A 27,396-nucleotide genomic window follows, 5' to 3' on the forward strand; every position below is an offset into this window, starting at 1 on the left:
AAAAACTTAAAATCTCTTATATTTAGAAAGAACCAGAAAACCTACAGAACATGCTTCCCTCTCAAGGGATTCTAATCCCAATTTAATGGTTCATATAGTTATAGTGAAGAGTTTGCATTTTAAATATTTTTGACAATACTTAAACCTAATTTTTTAATTTTTCTCTTATTTTATGTAAACAACATGTTTTAATTTATTTTTACTCAGCCTTAGGATGAAGGATTTCATATTATTTTATGAAGAAAATCAATAATTTCATTGACAGAAACTAGCTATGTTTTGTCAAGTAAGGTTTACCAAATATTCTATGTTTTGTGTGCCTGTGGTATACCTTTAGGTTCACCTACTTCCCATAGGGACGCATATAGTGGTACTTACTGGGGTCGGCCTAGCTGCTCTCTATCATGTCTTAATATTGGTGACTAAGCACTTTTCTGTAAAATTTAACCAAACTGTTGAGATGTTTTTCTTTTCTCAGTACTTCTAAAGACAAATTGCCATAGCGGGGAAAAAGAGACTCACAAGATTTTGGCAGATAAATTTTTTATCTCCAAAAGTCATAAGTACAAAATGGAGTGACAAAGATTTTCACATTTTGTGCATTTCTTTGGTCACCTTTCAGCAGTTGGATAAATTACTCTTCACTTATGATTTTTGTGTGAACCTCCCGGCTCTTCACCCGGAGCTTGTTGACCTGGGACTCAGCAATGTCAGCCCGTTCCTCGGCCTCCTCCAGCTCGTGCTGGATCTTGCGGAATTTGGAGAGGTTGACATTGGATTGTTCCTCCTGTGAATGGAAATCCATTTATGAGGAAGAAAAGTTCAGAATTTTTCAGAAATTCAATGGATCTTGACTTTCCTTTTTACTTAAAAATGAATCACTCTAGCAGATCTTTTAAGAAACCTAGAGAAATGCTCTTGAATTTGTATTTTTATTTTTTTGCGTTAGCTTCTTGAAATCATAGATAACAAGCAAGGACAGGTGACATTTGTATCTGAACTTTTAGAACAGCGAAACATCCTGGAGCTACTACTAAATATGCCAGGTGTCCAGCTTTGTGTTTTTTTTGTTTTGTTTTGTTTTGTGTTGTGTTGTTTTTCAGAATCCTGAGAATGGAACCAAACCTTTTAAGAATGCAAGTATGCGATCTATACCAAACCAAACCATTAGGCTTGAATATAAGTTATTGCCATGTGAATATAAATTATTGCCACTTAAGTTTAGAAATTAAGCAAGAAGTTTGTTTCTTAAAATAGTCTGAGCTGTCTCTGATTATACTCAAATATACAGCAGAGAATTTGAGCAGGTCAGTTCTAGTTTAGTCTCTGGTAATCATTCTTATTTAAAAGTCTCAGTAAGAACCTCCAAAATGTGGCATTCGAATTTAGAACAGACATAAAGCTTAGAATCATTAAATAGTATAGCTTGAGGAAAAAAACCTCAGCTTTTCCTCTTACAGATGAGGAAAGCAGGAACTGAAGAAAGATTAAGCAATTTGTCCAAGATATGGACAGTTGTGTGTGTGTGTGTGTGTGTGTGTGTGTGCATGTGTGTCCGTGTACACACGTGTGTTTGTTTTCTCTCCCTCCCTCATTCCCCTCCATCCCCATCTTTCTCTCTCTCTTACCTTAGATGTCAGGGGTAAAATAAAAACCATCAATGAACAGAGGAACTCATTTGTGATATATAACTATGCATATTTATATGTAGGAAATTGATACTATTTGATTATTAGTCCAGATGAATCATGGGATAGGGGAATGAGATAAAGTGGAGTGTTAAGAATCTACTGATTTGAACATAACCGAGACCTTCTGAGTTTCAGAATCTTATATTTAATGATTTACTTGACATGTTCACTTGTGTATATATGGTATTATGTGTCTAAAACAGAATTCCTGTTTCTTTCTTGCCCTGCAAATCTGTTCTTCCCTTTGTTCCCCACTTAAGTCATCAGCCACCTGATTACTCAAATCATAAACTTGATAAATTACTCTTAATTGCCTTCTTTCATCTCCCAAGTGCAACCTACTAGCAATCTTGTAGTTTCTACCTCCAAAATATGTCCTGAATCTTTCAACTTCTCTCTGCTCCACTTTCTTTTCCAAGCCACAGAACCAACCCGAAAAGCTTCCTAACATGTCTGTCTGCACCCACTTGTGTTACCCAGTAACCCATTCTTTACATAGTAGCCCGAATACTTTCTTTAAAAAATATAGATCAGGTAATGACTGACCCACATTAAAACCCTCCCTGGCTTCCCAGTACCTTATTGTACTGCGAATAAAATCCAGACTTCTTACCATGGCCTGGAAGACCCTATGAGCTGTCTCCTGCCTGGCTTTCCAGCCCCAGCTGTGGTACTTGCCTCCTTTTTTTGTCTGCTGCTTGAGCCAAACTCTTTTCCACTCAAAAGCTTTGCCTTTGCTCTTCCCCATCTCTAGAACCTCTTCTGCTGGCTTGTCAGGCAGTTGGTTTTACCTTAGCTTCGGACCTCCATGTAGTCATTTGTTTTCTTTTGATCCTTCCTCATTTTACTCATCTTTTCTTTTGTTGCTTTAACTAAACTGGCCTGGTCATGTCTGAGAAAAATCACCCCAAGGGGTTGTGAACTCACCGCTTCCTCAGCTTGTCTCTTGTAGGCTTTCACCTTTGCTTGCAGTTTGTCCACCAGGTCCTGGAGCCTGAGAATATTCTTGCGGTCTTCCTCAGTCTGAAATAATATTTTCAAGAGTAAGTTTCTTGAAGGTACAAGTATCACATTTTGTCATACATATGGCTTTTAATCCCATGTAGACTAAAGTGAAAATCTAGACAGGCCATTTTCCTTACTTGGTAACTGAGTTCCTTCACTTTTCTCTCATGTTTGCGTAGACCCTTGACGGCTTCAACATTGCGCTTCTGTTCACTTTCAACTTCACCTTCAAGTTCACGAACCTACAAGAAGATGGACATTTTAAGGACATTCACTTGACGAATTTTTAATTCTTCGTATGACACACATACTTCTTTTACTCTGCTTTATATGTAGTTTTTAATGCCCTAGTTCCGTTTTCCTTATTATGAACTTTTGGGCATGACGGAATAGCCCTCCCTCATCTCGGTATGCCCCACATCATCTAGTAGTGCTAGGTATTCAGAATCATGCGTTGGATTGGAATGAGATAGGAATACACGCTGATTAGGAGACCCACCCTGGCCTCCAGTTTCTGGATCTGCTTCTTCCCGCCCTTCAGGGCCAGCTGCTCAGCCTCATCCAGACGGTGCTGCAGGTCCTTCACTGTCTGTTCCAGGTTCTTCTTCATCCGCTCCAGATGGGCACTGGTGTCCTGTTCCTTCTTCAACTCCTCAGCCATCATGGCAGCCTAATTAGCAGTAAAACAGAATGGGTTAAGACAGCTAAGACAGCAAATTAAGATTCAAGTTTGACCACCACTGTGTTACCCTTCACTCACATCAGTGATGGCCTTCTTGGCCTTCTCTTCTGCATTGCGGGCTTCCTGGACGATGTCTTCCATCTCTCCCTGGATTTGGGAAATGTCTGTCTCCAGCTTCTTCTTGGTGTTGATCAGGCTGGTGTTCTGTTTAAAATGTGAAATTTAGAAATATTAGGCACATGAGAGAAAAATTAGGAAGCCTGATGTTCTAATGAACCCATAAACTAATTAACTAAATGAATTCATTAATATTCCTCCTTGTTTCATAAATTATCTAAGTTGACATATGTTTAAAAGACAATCAACTATGGATGTTATAGTTCAGATAAACAAAAATATAGATAATCAAAAAGTAAAATATTTTAAACTTTATCCCTCATGAGATCTTATAAATAGATTTCTTAATAGTACCAAGATTTCAGCAAGAATGTCATTTTCATACCCTTATATTTTTTACTATTCTGTTATTACATGCACCTGGGTGTGCAGGAGCTGAACACGCTCACTGGCATCCAGGAGCTCCTGTTCTGCGATTTTCCTGCTCCTCTCTGTCTGCTCCAGAGTGGCCCGCAGCTCCTCGATCTCAGCCTGCAGCAAGTTGGCTCTGCGCTCCACCATGGCCAGCTGCTCCTTCAGGTCCTCCTGGGTCCGGAGAGCATCATCCAGGTGGAGCTGGGTATCCTGTGAAACAAACCGTCATTGAGACACCATGTATTCAGGGTTGCAGCCACTCCAATTGTCCTGGGACCATCTCTTAGACATATTTACCTTGAGGATGCCTTGGGTGTTCCTGTAGTTCCTCAGGGCCTCGGCAGCCATGCGGTTGGCATGGTTCAGCTGGATTTCCATTTCATTGAGGTCTCCCTCCATCTTCTTCTTGAGCCTGATGGCATCATTCCTGCTCCTGATCTCAGCATCCAGCGTGCTCTGCATGGACTCCACGATTCTAATGTGGTTTCTCTTCAGCTGGTCAATTTCCTCATCTTTTTCAGCAATTTTCCTATCGATCTCAGACTTGACTTGGTTCAACTCAAGCTGGATGCGCAGGATCTTTCCCTCTTCGTGTTCAAGAGATGCCTTAATGACAGCAAGAGGTGACATTAGTAGGGTAATGGAAGTGTGTAGTATTCTAGAGATAAGAATGATTTATCCTTCATGAAACCTTATTTAGAAATAGATTTCTAAATAGTAGTAAGATTTAAGCAAGAGTGTCATTTTCATGCCCTTGCATTTTTTTACTATTCTCTAACACACACACAGTTTCTGCCTTTGCGCTGCCATCATACATTTTTATTTTGTTGTTATAGAAATTTCTACAAATTATTGAACGTTATTATTGGTTTTATATGCTTCTATCTCCCTAGGTAAATTGTGTCCTTGAAAACAGGGCCTTTAACTGATTCATCTTTGTTTGTTCAGCGTCTAGCACAGTTCTTGACATATGGTTATGTTGGTTGTATGCGTGGTCAGTTCTCCATTCTCATCCGTAGTACATGGAGCAAAAGATATTTTTCGTTTCTCTTGATTCACCATTCCTTGCATTTAATAGAGCCCAATTCCTCTTGTAATTGTTTTAGAGTATGCAATAAAATGCTTACCTCTGCCTCCTCTAAAGCAGCCTGAAGTTCAGACTTTTCTTGCTCAACTTGCTTCTTTACTTTTTCCAGTTCATGAATACGCTTTCCTCCTTCTGCAATCTGTTCGGTGAGATCAGAAATCTCCTCTATTGGTGAACAAAAAATATAGAAATTTGTTCATCGATGGAAAAGAGTCTTTCAAATCTTTTATTGTTAAAGAAAAGGTAAAATGTGCTCACGTTGCAAATTCTTATTTTCCCGCTTCAAGGTTTCAAGTTGGTCTAAGGATTCCTCATAAGCATTCTTAATCTTGAATAGTTCTGTGCTGAGGGAGCGGGACTCCTTTTGAGAAGCTTCAAGTTCAGCATGAGTTTCTTCACACTTCTGTTTCCATTCTGCCAGGATCTGAAGGTCAAGGAATGAACAAGAAATTTAGTGGAGAAAATTTGATGAGATAAAAACCATCTATTCTAGCAACTCTGAGTTGAGGTGTTCTGGGACTGAAAAAAAAAAATTACAAGTGAGAAGAACAGAAACCACAGCAGCACTTCCCCTCTCCACAGACAGCAGCTGATGGGTCGAGAGCCACTGAGGACAGCCCTCAGATGGTTTGAATTGGGCACACTGAAGGCAGTAGGCTATTGTTAATTCTATGTTGAAAGTTGAAGCAAAAACTGGAGAAAATACCTTATCGAAGTTCCTTTGCTTTTTGTCCAGGGCGGCGCAGGCAGCATTTGTCCTCTCAACATCAATCATGAGGTCCTCAACTTCATTCTGGAGCCTCTGCTTCGTCTTCTCAAGGGAAGCACATTTGGCATTCACAGCTTCTACATGTTCCTCAGCATCCTGCAGACGCTGGGCCAGCTTCTTCCTAAAAAGTGAAATATGGACAATAAAAGTGAATGGCTGTCAACTGAATTGGGTGTTTCAAAGTGGATACAAGAGAGTGAATTCCACAATCAGACTTCTTTAATACTTTGCTTCTCAAGCTTGTTTTGTAGGTCCAGTTCTGTATTAACGCATTCCCATTTTCCTACCACCAAATACTGAAAACAACTCTAATTTTGGTATTGCCATACTTCATAGAGTGGCTTTAAGGCCATCCATGACAAGCATGAGCTAACATTTTACCCTTCCAGGTAGCTGTCTTATTCCTCTTCTGTCGAATATTAACATCTACCTTGAATTACTGCTTTGTATGTCTGTGTCTCCATATAATTTTAATCCCCAGAGGGAGAGTCTGTACCGTACTGATCTTTGTGTTCTTGTAGGCTGTCCAACATATTAAGGGCTCAAATGTTGGATACATTGAATTCAAATGAAATATATTTGATTTTGTCTGTCTAATTATGTCCCTTATTTGTGCTAGCTTTTAATTAATCCATAAATAATAAAGAAGCCTTCCCACATCGATATAAATTTTGCATTGAGAACTCCTCTCAGAATCTCTTCTAAGGCATCTACCAAAACATTAATTCCAACAACAAGGCTGTATATGGTCCCAGAATGTTTTTTCCCTAGTTTTTCATATGTTTTGGGAGCAAGGAAACTGTTTGCCCTTATAGTTCCATTTTAACTAAGTCTGGAACATACTTGGCCTCCTCCAGCTCCTCTGTCCGCTGGATGGCATCCGTCTCGTATTTGGTCCTCCACTGGGCAACCTCACTGTTGGCCTTGGACATTGCTCTCTGTAGCTCAGCCTTGGCTTCCTGCTCCTCCTCATACTGTTCCCGCAGCAGGTCACAGTCGTGGCGGGAGGACTGCAGGGCGTGTGCCAGGGCACTCTTGGCCTGAGAACATAGAGGTTGGTGACTTAATTTTATATATTTAAAGTGATGTTTGATTCCTGATCTCCTATAGGCCACCAGAAGAAAGTCTGTAAAAGTAAGTGAAAAACAAACAACTACAAGAACAATAATGACAAGAACGACAACAACAAGTGGAACTTACCTTTATCTCCTCTTCAAGTTGCCTTTTCAGTTCCTCAATCTGTTGTGTAAAAGCTTGTTTGCCCCTCGAGAGCTGGGAAACTAATGAATCCTTTTCATCTAGCTGGCGTGAAAATTCACCTATAAAAGACCCAGGTCCGGAAAACTCAACCTTACTTTGGAAATTAAAACTCTAAAATAAAAACTTGAGCAGGGAAAGGGAGCCAAGTCTGAAACTCAATGGAGGGCATGGGTGACAACAAACCACCAACATCCGCTTTAACCCTGATAAGCAAATCCATGTAAAAATTAGAAGCATGGAGAAATTTGAGGCAGATTACATGCTTGTGTACAGCACAAAAGATTTCAAGAGATATTTATGATTATTTGATCATAGTCAGAATTGACGAAGAAACATGAAAGAAATGTAAATCAAGCCAACAAAATATTCCAGTACTTTTTATTTTATGTAAGGCAATAATGTTGACTAATTTGCCTTCCACTGAAAGTTGGTTGAAACAAAGGATTTATACTGTGGAAAATAAGAGACTTTGGGCAATTTCTTCTGTAAGTAGAAGTGATAGTCAAAAGAAATTCTGGAAGGATTTTTATATTAAGAAATGACTAAGTGGTCTCCCATCCCCAGAATGAATTAGTTTCTGGATAAGTACTTTCCAAACTAAATGGCATTTACACATGTCTTTAATTTTTTAAGCACCATAATGCAGAAAATACACTACATTATGTTAGAAAGGTAGGAAAACTTTTCCACACCATTTTTAAACTAGTTATCTTGAACTTTATCTCTTTGGCATTTAATAAGAATTATCTTTTCTTTTTAAACACCACTGAGTTAGGAGGAATAAACATGTATTGAGGAAGAGAAACTACAAGGAACATTTTGACTCCTTGAGGATATAGTTTTTCTTTTTCATGAAGTATACTGACCACCTTTTAACAAAAATAAAAAAAACTTATTCTGAACTTTGTTACAGAAAGAACGTATTTGAATACCAAAGATGTAGAGTGATTTTCCAACACTTTAACCTGCCTATTACTTTAATAGCCTAAATTACCCATAAAACAATTTCCATCTTGTTATCTGTACTTAGGGAGATAGAACTTTGGTAGAAAGTTGGACAGGTCAGTAGGAGGGGGAATAAATGCAGAAACTTTCCAATTTCTCTAATCAAAAATCTACAAATCTTACTTGAATGTTTCTCAGTTGGGTTGTGGTCTTGAATATTTCCCTACTTAACCATGTTAGTTACCAGTAATTGGCAAGACTTCAGGAAAAAGACTGGAGTAAACATTCTTGGACAAGTCGCTTCATCACTACCATAATCCACTGTCTTTAAAATGGGGATAGTATTACACAGACTAATGAGGAAAATAAAGTAACACATAGCTTGCGAAAGCATTTTGAAAAGTGAAAAGAGGTACTGTAAGGATACACTTTGTTTTTGATAACTTTCTGATTAAAGCCAAATCTTCCTTAAAGTCTTCAAAAATAAAAGGGCCTGATTCTATTTCTCTCTCTCTCTCTATATATATATATATATAATGTGTGTGTATATATATATCTTTCATATATATACACATATATTTCTCTCATATATATGAAAGAAAGCAACCTCATGCCAGTGGTCAATAATGTTTTCATATTAGTGGGGATCTCCCAGGGAGGTAGTATATGACCTCAAGTAACTAAATGCAGAGTTTCTCAGCAGATCGTACATGCAGGGGGAATTCTTCATTCAAGGTCAGTACTGGTAAATGGCCCACCTGATTCTGCCTGCAGGCGCGCTCTCTGCGCTGTGAGGTCGTTGATCAGCCGCTGCTGCTCCTCTTCCTTGGTCTTAATTTCACTCAGTTGATCTTCTAGAGCGCGGCACATCTTTTCAAGGTTTCCCTGCATTCAAAAAGTGGTAGAAGGCATCTCAAGTCAGTAGTTGGACCAAAGAAAGTTTCAGTAATCTAAACATTCCATAGGAGCTGCAGTACTCATTTATTTTGAGAAGAAACTGTCTTTACAAACAAAACCAGCAAAGGTCTTAGATTGTGATGGAAAGACTAATACATAGTCCAAGCATACTGCCACTGAATTGCTTGTTAATCTAACTACTTTACTAAATTGCACTATTCATGATATGAATAAAAGGGCACCTGATTTAGTTCACGAGATGTTTGAGATACAAATCATATTTATGCTAAAGGGAAAAACAAAAAACCAAATAATCCATGTGAAGTGTTGATTGTACCTTGGCTTTGGAGACGGTCTCCATGTTACCAGCAAGGTCATCAATCTCCATCTTCATCTCACTCTTCTCCTTCTCCAGCTTCTGCTTCACCCGCTGCAGGTTGTCAATCTGCTCCCCAAGCTCGGCCACACTGTCTGCGTGCTTCTTCCTCAGGGTGGCCGCGGTGGCTTCATGCTGCAGGGTGGCCTCCTCCAGGTCCCTGCGCATTTTCTGGAACTCAGCCTCCCGCTTCTTGTTCATCTCAATCTGGGCTGAAGTGGCCCCACCGGCTTCTTCCAGCCTCTCGCTGATCTCCTCCAGTTCCCGGGAGAGGTCAGAGCGCTGCTTCTCTGCTTTGGCCCGGGAGGCCCTCTCTGCCTCGATTTCCTCCTCCAGTTCCTCAATACGGGCCTGGAAATGGTGAAAAATATTAATATAAACTCAACTTCTTGGTGTCAGTAACTTTTTGATGTTGAATTAGCCTGGTGAAAATCATTTAACGTACCTGTAACTCCTTGATTTTCTTCTGCAGCTGCATACCAAGGGCTTGTTCATCTTCAATCTTGCTTTGCAGACTGCTCATTTCAAACTCTTTCCTATTAGAAAAGCACTTTATGTCAGTCTCAGGAATATTAAGAGTAATTTCCCCACAAAACTCTTGTCCTGAAACTGCTTACTTTTTAAGCTTTTCATCAAGTTGTTGTTTGTCATTTTCTATATCCATTGTGGATTCTTGAGCCAATTTTAGGTCTCCCTCTAGTTTTCTCTTTGCTCTTTCTAGATCCATCCGGATTTTCTTTTCTTGTTCCAAAGATCCTTCAAGCTAAAAGTTAATAATCCATGAATATGGTTCTCAGAAGGGTACCACCTTCTGTCCCAGATTAAATTTTTCAACATTGTATCTATTCAGCAAACTATTTTTTCTATGAATTAGGCAGATTTGTCCCATTGATTCCATTCTCCTTGGTAATTTACCTAGTCGAAAGAGTCATCATTTAAAAGGTAAAATATGCCTCTTTGTCACATTGTTACAGTAAGTTACTAGTGAGACATTATGATTTCTGCATCTCCCCACTGGAATCCAATACTTTTCCAGCTGGGATGGACACCATGCTAATACTTCCAAACCATGACTTTTTTAATGTCTCCCTTACTCAGGCATTTTCAGTGGGTTCTTCATCTTCCACATTCCTAATTCTGAGTGTCCTTTGTTTCTGTGAGAGAAAACCTTATTGATCATTACAACTTCTTTGCTGTTGCTATGCTGCCTGCTTAAAACACCCACCCTCTTCTGTAACTGCACATAGCCACTTGTCTTTCAAGCCCAGCTAAAGACCTGCTTTGCTTGTATAGCTTTTCTTTGTGAACATGTTAAGCTTCTTTTCCCTCAATTCTTTTACCCATATTGTCTATTATTCACAATTAACTTTCTTTATTGATTTTAACAACTTTCTTGTGTGTACATCTTAGTCCTTGTAATAGAGATGGTATTCCATATTCCTCATTCATAGGAGGTACTTGATAAATACTCACTACATCATAAAAACACAAACTCACGCTTACTTAGTTTGTTACAAAATTTTTAAAAAATCATTTTTATATAATGTTAAGCTTACATCATCCACTTGTTGTTCAAGTTTGATTTTAGCTTTGGTCAGGGTGTTGACTTTGTCCTCCTCTGCCTGCAGGTCATCTAGGGTCTGCTGGTGGGCCTCCTGGAGAGCCTTCTTCTCCTTGGTCAGCTTAGCGATGGTTTCGTCCAGACCTGCCATCTCTTCTGTGAGATTTTTCACCTACAAAGGTGAAGAAAGCAGCTTAGTTGTTCTAAAGCAGCTTTGTTGGGTGGCAGAACCTCTATACAGTATTGTAGAATATGATTGATAACCTTGTTTTCTGTGGCATGTTTCTCCTTCTCAACCTTGGCCAGTGTCAGCTCAAGGTCATCAATGTCTTTCTTGAGTTCTGAACATTCATCCTCCAGTTTCCTCTTCTTGGCTGTCAGCTCAGCATTGATCTCTTCCTCATCCTCAGCTCTCTCTGTCACCTCTTTGATTTTGGCCTCTAGCTGGATTTTGGTTTTGATCAGCTGGTCACACCTTTCCTCTGCATCAGCCAAGCTGTCAGCTTCCTGAGAAGAGGCAATAGATACTTATAGATTTTAGTTTCCTAGACATTTTCAGATTTTATTAATATTTTGAAACCAAGCAAGTGAATTGTTTTAAGGCTTCAGGTTAATTTTTATTAGCTTTCTACCATTCAGCAAATATTTATTGGGCACTTATGAGTCTGGTGATAAAAAAAGGAACTTAAGTCATAGTTCCTGGTGAAATTATGTTACAATTATATTTGCTATAACATATATAATGTGTTGTATATAATTTCAGGTCAGCTAATTTTCTTTTTTTAATATTTATTTTCAGGAGCATTCAATATATGAAAAACCAATAGACAGAAGGATTGGATTTCTAGCAGGTTGCTAGGAGAGAGGGGTACTATCAGAAAAGTGCCTTAAAAGGAAGACGTGTCATCCAGTGACAGAGTAGCTTGGAACTAAAGGAACACCTGGAAGCACCAAAGGGAATGGAACATGTTCAAGGTGATGCTTAGAGAAGTAGCAAGCATATTTCTCATGAGAAGAAATAGGAGTTGGGATAAACTGTGAGGGAAGGACTATGTCTCATTCAAACTTACATCCCTGTCTGGAACTTCACCCAGTATTTATTAGTGGATAGTTGATAGAATATTGTTAAACAGAGGTTATATAATACTATCCTCAAAGGAGAGGAGTATTCTTGGATAGATTATCTCCTGTTTCTTGAAGGCATGATGAACCACTCCTCAGTGTGGAAAACCCCGATCTATACAAAGTACAGGAAAGTCACAGTGCCAACCTAGGTCTTCGCAATTCATCATTCTTTAGATTTTCTAAATATGTGTCCCAAACTTGTAGGCACAATGGGACTAGTCCATTACCTTTCTGAATTCAGAGAACTAGGAGGGTAACTTTTAATGTTTCTGCTGTTGGCTTTGGTGGCAGCAATTGAACTGTCTTGTTATTTGGGTTACAAAAATGGGTTAGGTAGTGGCTCTTGAGCAAATATTTCTCCCCAAGCCTCTGGATAGTTACTGGGACATTAGAATGAGAGTATCAACCCTATCTCTCATACTTTGCATAAAAATAGGCATTATCTATGGAAGACATTGCCATTATCCTTACCAGAAAGCATTGCCATTATTCTTGCCATAATCCTACTCTTTCAGGTACTAAAAAGTTTCTAAAAATAAAGTGGAGCAGAAAGTTGCTCGGGGATTGTAGATAGAAAATTCAGAATATTGATTTCAAGTTAATGCGTTTTCATCAAAATCTCCTTCCTCTTCACTGACAGTATTTTTCTTTTTCACAGCTCTTACTTGCACTTTTCAGTAGGGAGAATTTAGGGGGCAAAGCTCACTTTATTTCCTGTTCCCATTCTGCTATGGAAAACAACAGAGGGGAAGGAAAAATGCTTTTATTTTTCCCTTCTTGACAGCAAAGAATCCTACCACACTGATTTTTAGTAATATTGTGTATGGAATTTTATAGAACATTCTAAGGAGTTGTGGATTATTAAAGATTCATAACCTGTCCCTTATTTAGTGGAATCTAGACCTCTCCTTAGTGACCACTGAGCTGAAGTTTTAGCATCAGATTGCAGGAAATGACTTCTGGTCACTCACAGCTTGAACTTGGAGTTGCAAGTCATTTTTTTCTTGCATCAGAGCAACCATTTTTTCTTCCAGCTCTTTTCTTTTGGCCTCAGCTTTTGCAAGGCTTTCTTTTGTTTTCTCAAATTCTTCCTTCATGTTGGCCATCTCCTTCTCTGTCTCTGCACTCTTGAGGAGGGGTTTGATCTTGAAATACAGCTTCATCCAGGGCCAGTGCTTCACATTCATGAAAGCACGGACATTGTACTGGATGCAGAAGATGGACTCTCTGTCATAGGAACAGAATTGTTCAAATCAGATTATAATAAGAAGCAGAATTAAAAGGCCTAGGATGATGAGGTTAAGTAAAGAATTCTTTACTTAATACCTTCTTTCCACCATTTTCTGGTACTCCACTCTTGCCAAGAACCCTCTACACATGGCCTGGGTTCGGGTAATCAGCTGGGCCAGCTTCTCATCTCGCATCTCCTCTAGGAGCCCCAGAAGACCAGCTTTGAAAAAGACCTATGTGTGGGAAGAATTTCAGATCAGAAAATTTACATAAAATTCAAAGGGACAGGAATAACATCAGGTAGGATTTACAGAATATTACCTTGGTGTGCCCAAATTTATACTGGGTGTGGTCAACATCAATGGACCCAAGGAGCTTCTCAGAAGCCTTCTTGCTGTCGATGAATTGTCCTTCAGGGATAGCACTTGCATTTAATACCTTGTATCTGTTTAAGTCAGACAAAAAAATGATATGGCTGTTGTCACAGACAAGAAATCTTCCTGTCTGGCTATAGAAACAACATAGCCACTGAGTAATCTGAAATAAACAAAAACTCATATCTACCCCTTTATCTATCCTCTGTATATTCAAAAGACTTCAGATTTTTCTTATGTCAATATGAAGTTTGTTAAGTGAGTTTATCTTCTCTTCAATTTTAAGAGGAGGTATAAAGGATTCTTTCACTGAAAAATGTTTAAGAAGTAATAAAAACCTTAAAATAATATACAGCAAAAATGTCTGACCTCTGTTTGAAGTCTGCATAAAGGATTCTGCTTGGGAATCCTTTCCTACAGATGCGGATGCCTTCCAGCACACCGTTACACCTCAGCTGGTGCAGGACAAGCTCATGCTCCATGGCACCTAAAAGAATGAATTCACATGCCATACTTCCTGGTCTATTGCACACACGCTGGAGCTTGTCTGGTTATCAGAAATGTCTTACCAGGAGTTTTAGTTTCATTGGGGATGATGCACCGCACAAAGTGGGGGTGAGTGCTCCTCAAGTTGGTCATCAGCTTATTCAAATTCTCCTGTGGAACCATGTAAGTTTACATTTTTAAAAATGTACTGTTTTCTACATTCATATTTATAGACATAATAATTGTGATCTATGACACTGGTTTAATTCTAATGAATAGTATCCAGATGAAAATTTTCAAAGAGTTATCTCTGGAATTTCCACATTCCCAATATGTCCTCCTATTTTCTGTTGGTGTGCATTAGAAACATAGTTTTCTACTAGCTGTTGAAGTGACTGTTCACTGCTGTTGAATTTCCTAGTATATGTTTTAAATTCACTATGACACTCTAAATACATGGAAATACTCTACCCCTTCTCTTTGTGCCTAGATGCATGGTCTGATTTTACTACTAATCAATGCCTTTCTCTCATTCTCCCACTTTTTTCTTTTTCTTTTCTTCCTTTTTTTTTTTTTTTTTTTTGAGACAGAGTCTTGCTCTGTTGCCCAGGTTGGAGTGCAATGGTGCAATCTTGGCTCACTGCAACCTCTGCCTCTCAGGTTCAAGCAATTCTCCTGCCTCACCCTCCTGAGTAGCTGGGATTACAGGCACACGCCACCACCCCCAGCTAACTTTTGTATTTTTGGTAGAGACGGGGTTTCACCATGTTGGCCAGGCTGGTCTCGAACTCCTGACCTCAAGTGATCCACCCGCCTCAGCCTCCCAAAGTGCTGGGATTACAGGCGTGAGCCATGGCACCCAGGCACACCCACTTCTTTCTTTACCTGACTTTCACTTGTATCTGTGTGTCTATCACATGCTTATTCCTTGCCATAGATACAGAGCTGTGTCCTCCTACTTATTCCACAGAAAGTGGCCTTTATTAATGCCTATTCTGGGAATTGGTAGAAAACTGACAGCCATGTTACCAAGCGTGTAAAGTTTTCCATCTTTTGGAAATCCTGGTTTTTCCAAATATCTACAGCATCAGTTGTTAGAGATGGAATCAGAAATGGGATTGCCAAAAGAAAAATAGACTTTCTTTTGTTTCCTTGAGATGGAGTCTTGCTTTGTTGCCCAGGCTAGAGTGCAGTGACACGATCTCAGCTCACTGCAACCTCTGCCTCCTGGGTTCAAGCGATTCTCATGCCTCAGCCCCCTGAGTAGCTGGGATTACAGGCGTGCACCACCATGCCCGGCTAATTTTTATATTTTTAGTAGAGACGAGGTTTCATCATGTTGGCCAGGCTAGTCTCGAACTCCTGGCCTCAAGTGATCTGCCTGCCTCAGCTTCTCAAATTGCTGGGATTACTGGCATGAGCAACTGTACTCAGCCGTATTTTTTTTTTCAAGTGCTATTTTTTTTTTAATCACGTCTGGTTTCTTATTTCCTTCTTTTGATGGGGGCTCCAATTCCCACCACTGTTCTATCTTTAGCTTTCAAAATCTACTCATTTCTGTTCTATACCAATATATCTTTAAGCACCTAAATCACTTGGAGGCTCCCAAAGCCTCAAGCAAATCTCAGCTTTACTTAATCCTGTCCCAGTGGAGTCTTTTAAGTGTTAAATGACCTCATTCTCAGGCCCCAGAATTGAATTTTGCTGTCTGATACTGACTTTTGCAATTCACTTTCATCTCCCCTGACTCCTGAGTCTTCTGAATAGTGAGGTGTGTCTTCCAAACTATCCCCAAGCTCCCTAAAACTCAGTTTTACCACTACCAGCTGAACTATCTCATTGAGTCACATCCAGTTCTAGAATCCTTGAAAGATTATTTTTCCCCCACACCATAGAGTACATTTAATATCCTAAATCTAATTAGACAGAGAAAATGAAGTTTGTACCCTGAAGAGAGCAGACACGGTCTGGAAAGAGGAACCCTTCTTCTTACCACCTTTCTTTCCACCAGCCTCTAAGGGGAAAAAAAAAGAAGCAATCATAGGACGGCCTTTCTCTGGTTATGGTTTTTGTTGTTTGTTTTGTCTTTTTTTTTTTTTTCCTGAGACACTGGAGTGCAGTGGCGTGATCTTGGCTCACTGCAACCTCCACCTCCTGGGTTCAAGCGATTCTCCTGCCTCAGCCTCCCGAGTAGCTGGGATTATAGGCACCTGCCACCACATCCGACTAATTTTTGTATTTTTGGTAGAGATGGGGTTTTGCTATGTTGACCAGGCTGGTCTTGAACTCCTGACCTCAGGTGATCTACCCACCTTGGCCTCCCAAGATGCTGGGATTACGGGCACCGCATCCGACCTCTGGTTATGTTTTATATATGAGGTAAAAGATTAATTATATTGATAATTACCTGCTTCCGCTGCCGTTGCCCCAGTAAAGAGGTGAGCCAGAGTCTTCATTGCAGACTTCTGGTACAGCCCCACCACAGTCTCATTCAGGGGGTCCTTGTTCTTGTCGAGCCAGCCAGCAATGTTGTAGTCCACGGTGCCAGCATAGTGAATCAGAGAGAAGTGGGCCTCAACCTTGCCTTTGGCAGGCTTGGGCTTCTGGAAGTTATTGGATTTTCCAAGATGTTGTTCATACAGCTTGTTCTTGAAGGAGGTGTCTGTTGCTTTGGGGAACATGCACTCCTCTTCCAGGATGGAGAAGATGCCCATAGGCTGGAAGCATGAAAAGGAAGAAATGCCACTTGAATTCTGTCTGCTTGTAGAAATAACACGTGACGTTAATAATGATCCCATCTGAATCAATTCACCCTTTAATTCTACAGAGTTAATGAAAACTCATTCCTTTGGTCAGAAGTCGTTAACTTAACCAATATTTATTGGGTGCTGATCAGAAGCCACGTGCTGTGTCAGGCTCTGGGATATGATAGAGTAAGACAGATGAGGGCTGTGCTCATGTGGAGTTTGTGTCTTTACCCCAGAGACCTTAGAGCAATATTTCTCCAAGTGTGACTTGCAAATTAGCTGCATCAGAATCACCTGTTCAAAATGAGGATTCCGATGTTTCATCCTACACTTACCAGAAAGTATTTCTAGGGGTGAGATGAGGGAAACCTGCAACTGTACATTCTTGGTGAGTCTTTCGCATCCTGGATTTTAAAAGCCTCTGCTTTAACGCACAGTAGTAGAAATTCATACTTCTAATGCAGTAACGATGACTTTAGGATGACAAAAAAGTAAAAACTATTCTAGTCAGTGCACCTTTTGTAAGGAATGATGACTTTAAATGTAACACTTTGTATTGCAAACTGTGAGTATGTGTTGAGTTCTAGACTCTACAGAAAATATTTAATCTCCTTTTATCAGCATATCTACCTCAGAGTTGGCAAAATAAGGAATTCTCCTTGTGTTTTTCACAAGTAGAAATATTTAGCCGTTGCCTATATCAAGATTTTATGATTTTCTTTTAAATACTGTACAGCAGTATGATCTGTGATCTGCAAAAAGCAAGCCAACCTTCTCGATGAGCTCGATGCAGGCAGCCAGGTCCATCCCGAAGTCAATGAACTCCCACTCAATGCCTTCCTTCTTGTACTCCTCCTGCTCCAGCACGAACATGTGGTGGTTGAAAAACTGTTGCAGTTTCTCATTGGTGAAGTTGATGCACAGCTGCTCCAGGCTGTTGAACTAAATAAGTGGAAAATACAAATTAGCCTTCCATTTATAATGAAATCTTCTCTTTGAAAGTGGTGTTTTTTTAGTTAGCCAAATTGCCCTCTTAGGGTGGTATCGTTTTATCCTACCTATACCTACGCAATGAAGTTTTTGCTGCTATTAGCATACTTGTTAAAATTGTCTCTTCAACACCCGTCAAACAAGCTCTGAATGATGCTTTCCTATGCAATAAAAAAAGTTGTTTGGAGCTGAAGGCCGTTATTCTTAGCAAACTAACACAAGAACGGAAAACCAAATATTGCATGTTCTCACATATAACTGGGAGCTAAATGATGAGAACACGTGGACATATAGAAGGAAACAACACACAGTGGGGCCTATTGGAGGGTAGAGAGTGGGAGGAGGGAGAGGATCAGAAAAAATAACTCATGCATACTAGGCTTAATACGTGGGCAACACAGCTTACCTATGTCACAAACCTGCACTTGTACCACTGAACTTAAAAGTTTTTTTTAAAAGGTTGTTTGGCTTTTACAGTATTTGTTTTTGTTGGTCAGAGGTTTCTTAATGATTTATGATTATGTTGTAAACTAGCTAAGTTTGTTAGATCTGAGCCATTACGATCTGTATGTCGTCCTTAATATTAAAAATTCAACAGCTACTATTTGGTGAACATTTACTCTACAGTAGACACTATGCTAAGTGCCTTGTATAAGTGACTGCATTTAATCCTCACAGCTACCTTTGCAGGTGGTATCATTTGCTCATTTCATGGGTGAGGAAACCCTATTAGAGAGGCTAAGTAACTTGTGTAAGACCATGGCAGTAAGGGTCATGGCAGAAACCCCAACATTTTGATACCAGAGCCAGTGTTTGTAACTACTCTCAGAACTTGAGTAGGCCTTCCCTGCTTTCTTATTCAGGACACTTACATAGAAACACAATTGAGGATGCCCTTGTTTAAAGGCACTATCACCATACAGAAAAGTCAAAGGAGCTCTACAAGGGGGAAGCTCGTAAGCTTAGTCAAGAGATAGGCTGCCTTGTCAGCAACTGCAGAAACATAATTCAGATACCCAATGTGACCTACTCTGGGACCCACAGTTCAAAGGGGCAGAGTATTGAGTGAATAACTTTGCAGAAAGTCTGTGTATGGGTACATCTGAGTATGTCCATCAGGAACTCAGCTGTAAAGAAGACTTGAGTTTTGGCAAGCATATGCTAAGTCAAGAAGCCAGTCACAAATACCACATATTATCTGATTCCATTATATGATGTGTGCAGAATAGCCAAATCCAGAGACAGAAAGTGGATTAGGGGTTTCTGTGGCCTAGGGGGAGGACAAAATGGAATTTCCTGTTGGGGTGATGAAAATGTTCTGAAATTGTTGTGATGATAGCAAGTACCTGTGAATATACTAAAAACCATTGAATTTTATACTTTAAATGGGTGAATTGTATGAAACGTTAATTATATCTCGATAAAGCTGTTACTTGAAAAAAAAAAAAAGCTCAAAATGATTGCAAGTACCCTGTCATTAGTTTTCTTATTTTAAAAAGTGTGGTTTGCTTTTTCTGTTCCTGCTTGATGACAGATTATTCCTTTCTTCCCACGTTGGCTTGGAAATGTCTGGAAGTGCCTCCATTTCTAAAATTTCATCCAGTTTCAATCAGTCCATACGTAGATAAAAGTTTGGAAGTGCGACCTCTAAATGAGACACATCCAAGATACTGCTGTCAAGTGGAGGATTTCGTAAGCTGTGTAGCAGATGTTCTTTCTTAGGTAGACAAATTTGAGTTTATTTATGATATCATTTCTATACTCAATACCTGGGTATTGCAGAGGTTATCCTAATAATTAAACACATTTCATTTCTCGGCAAACAGAATCTCGAAGTCTTTCTTTTAAAGACTTTGTCTTCTCCACTGCCATCTTTGATCCTATTGTTGCCCTCACTATCTTACTGTTTACTGAGTGCTGCTGCATGCTTGGGGACTGTGTTAAGGGCTGAAAATTCAGAAATCTTGAAACTAGCAGACAGATCTCAGAAGTGAGTCTGTGATCTGGAATGCTAAGTGCTTTACCTACAGGTCCTGGTTGAATTTGCCCAATGATCAATCAGGTACCATTCCCATTATTACACAGCTAGTAATTGGCAGAGCAGGAGTTTGAATCCAGGTCTGTCTCATTCCAAAGTTCATTTCCTTTCACGGTCTTTTGGTGCTCTTTCATGTGTCAGTTAAGTTTATAGTGCAGCTATTTTTCATAGACCCTTTCCATAATTGACTACAGTCATGCTATATGACTGCAGCAACAAGCTTGCTTGTTGGAAACTTTTTTTGGTACAATTTTTCTGCTAACTCACATCAAAGATCTCGAAGCCAGCAATGTCCAAGACCCCGATGAAGTACTGCCTGGGCTGCTTGGTGTCCAGCTGCTGGTTGATGCGGGTGACCATCCACAGGAACATCTTCTCGTAGACAGCTTTGGCCAGAGCACCCACTGCATTGTACACCTTCACAGATAAAGTTTGTTGGTGTTATTAAAGGCATGTCATGAAGGCCTGGGATGTGTGTGATTCATTGAGGTCATGCACTTACCTGCTGCACAGTTTGACCTTTGGTGACAAACTCATTGCCGACCTTGACCCTCGGGTAGCAGAGGGCTTTAAGCAGATCTGCAGAGTTCAGATTTTGGAGATAGGCCGCCTTGTCAGCAACTGCAGAAACATAATTCAGATACCCAATATGACCTACTCTGGGACCCACAGTTCAAAGGGGCAGAGTATTGAGTGAATAACTTTGTAGAAAGTCTGTATGTGGGTACATCTGAGTATGTCCATCAGGAGCTCAGCTGTAAAGAAGACCTGAGTTTTGGAATGGACGTTTTTGCCTATATTCTCTCATTAAACCCAGATGGAGATTCATTTGGTACCTTCAGTGCCATCTGGCTCAGCTTGCTCCTCACGCTGCTTTTGCTTGAATTTCATGTTCCCATAATGCATCACAGCCCCTGTGAGCTTATAGATGGACACTCTTTCATCTGACGTGAAGCCCAGAATTTCAATGGCACTCTACCAGGAGAGATGAGAAGACAAAGATTAGGGCACAAGGGAATTTATACTGTATCCTTTACACACATAGAGACGACTGTTATTGCCATTCCCATGCATAATGGATTTTAAATGAAAATTCATGTATAACTTACATCTGTAGCCATCAACTCTTCTTGGTCATCAATGCTGGGCACTGTGATCTCCCCTTGACTGACGAAGGCATAGTCATATGGGTTGGTGGTGATCAGGAGCATTTCTGGGTCACAGAATTCAGGGCATTTGTTTTACATTAGAAGATAGTACAGTGACAATCTTCTAGCTGTGAATTTAAGTTATTTCTTACCAATTAGATCTGGCTTCTTGTTAGACATGATCTGATAAAAAATATGATAGCTTCTTTCAGCCTTTAGCTGGAAAGTAACTCTAGACTTCTCCAGAAGATCTGGAACAGAGAGTAGACATCAGATTACGGGGAAAATTACACAGTGTCCTGGAGTGATTTGGGGACTTGGGATCATTAGCTAAATCTCATTGACCTCTTGAGATTTCAGCTGAATGTTCCTGTGAAGTACCACATATTTTGTCTCTACAAACACAATTGCAGTTCCTCCTACCTCCTGGGAAAAAAGTGAAATATGCTTGGATCAAGACATTCACTTCGCATACAGAAGATCCTTGACATTTGGAATATAATCGAGTCCTGAGACTCCCTCTGCAGCATCCTGTTGCCATATAATAGAGGGACTACTAAAAGCAACAGTATTAAAGCTCAGGCTGGGAAGAAATCACATATCCTCAATCCCTGGACAACTTGTTTACTCCTAGTGTTAGTTTTTTCTTAAAAAAAAATTTGAAATCATTCTGGGGCTGGCATACTTTGGACATGCCCAGCAGTTTCTGGCAGTTCCCACAGAAGCATTACCTCATGACTGGAGTGGGTAAAGCACACTGTGGGCTGTGGATAAGACTGACATTAACCACAGGCATGTTTGGCAGCAGACTGGTGCTTTACAAGCTCCATATTCAGCAGGAGCTGCAAAGTGTTCCTCCAAACCAATATTTGCCATTCTTGGATTCTATTTAGGAGGTCCTGTTACTCACATGTTTCAATATCAGCAGAAGCCAGTTTCCCTGTGGTACCGAAGTGGATCCTGATGAATTTACCCTTGTAAGTAAAAAAGATGTTGTTATACCCAAAACTTGAAGTACACAGTAGGGATGCCATTGAAATAATTCAGACATGCTTTCTCTGGCATCTGAAGGCAGAGAAGACCCTTTGGCAACCAAGAGACTTACAAAGCGAGAGGAGTTGTCATTCCTCACGGTCTTGGCGTTGCCAAAGGCCTCCAGCAGGGGGTTGGCACTGATGATTTGATCTTCCAGAGTCCCCTGTAAAGGCAAGAGCAGTCCTTGCATCTGGGGCTTGGGAATTTCCTACCCGAGAGTCCCAACAGAGCCTGGATTGTGACTGTGACAATCAGACTCACCTGTATTTTGCCAGAAGTAACTTCTTCCTTCTTCTTCTCCCCAGTAACTGCAATTGTTGCAAAGTACTGGATGACACGCTTGGTGTTCACAGTCTTCCCTGCACCAGATTCTCCGCTGTCAAAGGCCAAACACATGAGAAATTAAGCACTGCGACAAATGAAACTACAACTACCTCGTGCCTTTGTCTTTATATCTCTATCAGAGAGCCTTTTACATCTTTCTTTTCAGCCTACATATAGCTCGTATTATTTCTATTGCTTTGCACTGACAAGAAGTAGAAAAAATCAGCCATTATTCATTTAACACGTATTTCTTGAGTGTTTATAATGTGTCAGCTTTTTTTCTGGGTTTGAGGGGTCTGAAAAGCAGCTACTCAGCACCTCTATAGTGAGTGAAACAGTTAGTAGGAAACTCTATGAAACGTGCATGTGTTTTTCCATTTCCTTGTACTGGAGACATGGCTCAAGTTTGGTCTTTGAAGGAACAGACATTCTCTAAGTGGGCCTTAAAAATGAACCGCTAGTAATATTTCCAAACTGCTGTACCTTTCGAATGCTGTATGCTGCTCATTGCACTATACTGGGTTCCAGCCAAGCTCATTTTACACTTTCTACTCACCGAAAAGTTCTGTGGAACTTTCAAGACTGAACTAACAAATGAGGTGATTTGGAACATTATTATTTTATATTCTAATGCAATGTAAACCTTATAATAAAGCTAAACCTATATCTAGTTCCAGGTTGATCATTCACTGCTTTAGTAGGGAGCATTAACTAATTTCTTCTTTTGGTTTGTCATTTTTCCAGTGAGAATAAACTGCCAATAAATCTCAGAATAGGAATACATACGTGATCAAGATAGACTGATTCTCCCGATCTAGAAGAAAAACAGTGGACAATCAGCATATGTATCAGTTACACAAACAAAACTTTCTATAGGGAAACAGAGCATTTGAGTATAAATGTCATGTATTCAATGGGGTTTTTCAACACATTGTGGTAAAGTTATGGTATTATATTTAAGCCTCTTAAATTGGGGGAAGAGACACATAAAAATGTCATATCTTAAATTCCTTAAGTTAATACAGAAAGAAAGTGTGTCCTGTTGGTTTAATATAAAGAGCAGTATTCTCCAAAGCTAGGTGCATTCCTTAGTTGTCATCTGTAGATTTCAGTGGCATACTGTCTGCTGATTAATGCCTATAGCTGAAAAATACATAATATGCTAAAGGCTTGGACTATCATTTAATAGATTGAAATAGTGTTAAGCTGTGATTGAGATTTTGTTTCTAAGACAAACAGAAAATATTTAGTGTCTTTTGGCCACAGACTATAGCTCTGACTTCGATCAGCCCTCCCAAAAGGGTACCATGGTGTTAAAGAAAGATGAAGTAAGAGAGGATGCCTCAATCAAAATAAAATCTTTCTAAGGCGGGAAAACAGTTTCTGTTTATATGTGTGTAGCTCCAAAACATCATCTTCATTCAAAGGATATCATCTCTGAGATGTACTCTGATGACTTTAAAGAGATGACAGTACTTGTAAAACTATCTAATTTATAATTAACAAGAAACTGAGGCACCAAAATGATTGAACTCCTATTTTTCATTTCTATTCAGATAATATATGATTTATATGATTCAGTTGTTACTTAATCTTGGCTCTTATTACTTAAATATATAAAATAAATTGTGTCTTTCCAAGCAAGGAGACCATAAACAAATTCATCTTAATGGGATGGAGCAATAGCATGGCCTAGTAAAGTCAGGGAGGTGTAATCAGGAGAGCAGAGTTTTAATACCAGCTTTGACAGTATGTGCTTCTCTGTGCTTTAGTCACCTCTGCTGAACAACCAGGGGGGTAGATTGGGCTTTTTTTCTAAAGGTCTTTTTTTAGTTCTAACATTTTGTGATTATGGGTGGTAAAATAATTCATATGAAAACCAACTGAGCCACTCACCAGTCAGCATGAACTGATAGGCATTGTCAGAGATGGAGAAGATGTGGGGCGGGGCCTCCTGGCGCTTTTTGCCTCGGTAGGCTGTCACCACCTCTGCATTATATACTGGCAACCACTTGTAGGGGTTGACGGTGACACAGAACAGGCCTGAGTAGGTCTGCATCCAAAAAAAGGGGGGGAACAGAATTATTGGATGGGGACCTTAATCATCTATTACTTGTCAAAAACTATTAACTACTCTCATGAGTAGAAGGCCGTGAGAAAGAACTCACGTAGATCATCCAGGCTGCGTAGCGCTCTTTGAGGTTGTACAGCACAGCAGGTTCATGCAGGTGAGTCATCATGGCCATGTCCTCAATCTTGTCATATTTGGGAGGGTTCATGGGGAAGACTTGGTCGTCTTTCACCGTTACGGTCTGTCCAGTCAAACAAGAGAGGCCAGATCAAAACATAAGTGTCTGCTAACTTAACCCGAAATGAGGCAGAGTCTAATCAGCTCCAGATGTTTTTACTCACAGCTCCAGCTTCGGTCTTGGCTGTCACCTTCCCTCCTTCCCTGCTCTGCACTGTTGCTTTCACAAAGGACTCCTTAGGGTCCACCACGAAGACTGATGTCTTGGCATCAAAAGGCTTGTTCTGCGCTTCAATTCGCTCCTTTTCAGACTTTCGGAGGAAAGGAGCAGCCTCCCCAAAAATGGCCATCTCAGAGTCGGAACTCATGGCTGCAGGTTACTGATGGCAGCCCAGTTAAGGACCCTGGTTGGCAGAGGAAGAAAAGAAATTGTAGAAATTAAGAAACTGGACCATTAGCTTCACATTTAAAACTTTTTTAAAAAGTTTACCAACCAGTTGAGTGCTTCGTATTGCATTGGGTATGACCACCTCCCTGGCTTGGTTGAGGATGAAATGTCAGTCTCTTTGTTCTGTGCCAGTGCTGACAGACTTAATCATGCATTTGGAAAGAGACTGTTGTTTCTGGCTTACCTATCGCAGTCTCTTAGCTGCTTTCTCTGTTTCATTTGTTATGTATATTAACCATTATAAGCTGTCTATCACTGGCTTATGGAGAACGTAAAGCTATAATGGTGGCAGGATAGTCTCTAGTTCTTTCACTTATAGTTTTTTATCTTCCCAACTAGATTATAAGCACCTTGCAGGCAGGGAGTTCTCTTCTTTTTATGGTACCCTTCACACCTCTTAGAACACATGCTGGACACAGAGAAGGGCTCAAAGCTGGCTTGGTGAATTAAAAGAACAATAGGAATATGTTGCTATAATTTTAGGAACTACTCTGTACATGACGGAAATATTTTCATTATGAACTTGGGAGTTACAAAGACTTCCTAATATACAGGAAAGCAGAAATGCATGGATCTTTGTTTTGCATGGTTAAAAAATGTTCTATTATCTATCAGTTTCTGTTGTCTCTGTATAATAATTTTGACAAACTCAGCTTCTTCCCTGGTCTTTAGCATTTCTCAAATGTTTATTATAAAACATTATTACCTATGTTTTCTTGCTTTATTGTTAACATTTTTATAACAATTTCACAAGACTTGTTCTTTTTCAGGATCCACATTAACTAGCATTCATTAATGCTGTCAATAATCCTGATGTATATTCTACTTTGTAATAATAAAAGTACCTTTTCCAGGAAAGCTCATTTGGATACATTTTTCACATTTTTCCCATTGAAACTATATTGACTCTGATAACACAATTAAAATGCTTCATCTTGCTGAATATGCTCACAATCATGTTTCATATTGTGTGTGTGTATATATGTGTGTGTGTGTATATATATATATATTCGTTAATTTTTATTTTACAGATTGTGAAACAACATGCAGATTTAAGCAACTTTTCCAAGGCAAAGATTCAGACCATTCTATTTATCCATTTAGACCTCATCTCTCATAGTTTTTTATATTTATAGGGCTGAGGAAAAGCCATAGTATAGAAAATTTAGATTTTCTTGATAATTGAGTAACACTTTGAAATGTTACATTGCATGTTGTAATGCAATCATTTAAAAGATAAACTACAATGCTGGAAATAGTGAATGAAATTCACTATTGTGAATAAAATTCCCAAAGACTCTGAGAAAACATTTTCATATATTGCAAGGGATATGAGTTAATGAGAACCAGTTTCTCAAGTCATTCTCCATTTTTTAAGAGAAGCACGATCAACCATGAAATGGAAATGATTTTTTTTTTATCACTCCCCTCACCCCGCCCCCTACCACTTCCAAACCACTGCAGAAGATTCCTTGCGCTCTGTGAGCAATGAGAAAAAAAAAAAAAATCAGTCTTACCGTAGAGATGCGACCTTAAAGTGGATCAGAACTGTAAGAAAAAGAGCAAATCTCTTCTGATTAAATTATAACAATTCCCAGTTGTAGAATAATTCTTAACTGAGAACCAGGAAATGACTGGGAAGACTACAACATCTAATTAAAATTGCTACAGAGTAAGCTGGTGCTTCACTGGCAGGGCTGCCAGGGGCAGTGGGAGCCAGGATGTGTGGCATGCGCGGGGGCAGCCAGACATCCCTTACCGTCCTCCAGACAGAACCCTGTCCTCACACACACTTACCTTGAAGCTGTATGAGGAGAGACAAGTCATACTCATTCCAAGGGTACTTTTATAGGCTCAAATATGGAAAACACGTAACCTCCTCCTCTTTCTTAAAACATATTTGGCAAAACATGTTTTTGGCATTGCCGGTCTCCAAGCCTAATTCCCCTCATATTAAAGATGTTTGGATATAATTAGAAATATTTCCTCTCACATTGGGTTAAGTATATGAATCAATCTCCTATAAATAATTTGAGTCGTTGGCAATCTTAAAGTTGTTGGCTTTTGGAATAATGTAAGGTGTTGTTTCAAAGACAGCTAAGTTCTGGAATCCCTGGACTTTGTTGCCTACTGCTCTTCTGTTTCATAGAGTCGCCTGTGTGAAGTCTTTTCAACTGCCTGCACAGTTATGATAGTATACTCGGGAGGAAAGCTTCTGCTGTTTAGCAGAGTGTTATAAAAATGTTGTTGCTTTCTCTCAAAAAGATTTCCTTTTTTTTTTTTTTTTTTTTTGCAATTTATTGTGCTTTTTCAAGGATGCTTGGAAATTTAATTTTGAAACTTGCTTCATGAAGAGCAGCCAAAGATAGCTTCTTTTGTTTCCTTCAATCAGTCGCCTC

The 27,396-nt window shown here is 39.6% G+C and overlaps 1 protein-coding gene across 1 annotated transcript; it reads right to left on the reverse strand.

Annotated features, from left to right (window-relative positions):
- Positions 1-533: 533 nt before the first annotated feature.
- LOC103242384 (myosin-1) lies at positions 534-26,821 on the reverse strand. The gene is made up of 40 exons (XM_008010369.3): positions 26,795-26,821; positions 26,515-26,545; positions 24,714-24,953; positions 24,470-24,613; positions 24,198-24,354; positions 23,088-23,115; positions 22,239-22,353; positions 22,048-22,140; positions 21,853-21,916; positions 21,095-21,193; positions 20,904-21,007; positions 20,631-20,769; positions 20,297-20,415; positions 20,062-20,211; positions 17,538-17,708; positions 16,427-16,736; positions 15,966-16,033; positions 14,103-14,190; positions 13,903-14,020; positions 13,481-13,604; positions 13,256-13,392; positions 12,901-13,156; positions 11,069-11,311; positions 10,800-10,976; positions 9,861-10,006; positions 9,689-9,779; positions 9,205-9,594; positions 8,729-8,855; positions 6,966-7,084; positions 6,609-6,805; positions 5,703-5,886; positions 5,255-5,420; positions 5,037-5,161; positions 4,207-4,515; positions 3,916-4,119; positions 3,457-3,582; positions 3,196-3,366; positions 2,834-2,938; positions 2,619-2,714; positions 534-787 (listed from the first exon to the last, which is right to left on the reverse strand). The coding sequence occupies exons 3-40, from the start codon at positions 24,915-24,917 to the stop codon at positions 635-637; spliced, it is 5,817 nt and encodes a 1,938-aa protein (XP_008008560.1). The 5' UTR covers positions 24,918-24,953; positions 26,515-26,545; positions 26,795-26,821; the 3' UTR covers positions 534-634.
- Between the last annotated feature and the right edge of the window lie 575 nt (positions 26,822-27,396).

This window comes from Chlorocebus sabaeus, chromosome 16 (assembly GCF_047675955.1).
Source record: "Chlorocebus sabaeus isolate Y175 chromosome 16, mChlSab1.0.hap1, whole genome shotgun sequence".
NCBI lineage: Eukaryota > Metazoa > Chordata > Mammalia > Primates > Cercopithecidae > Chlorocebus > Chlorocebus sabaeus.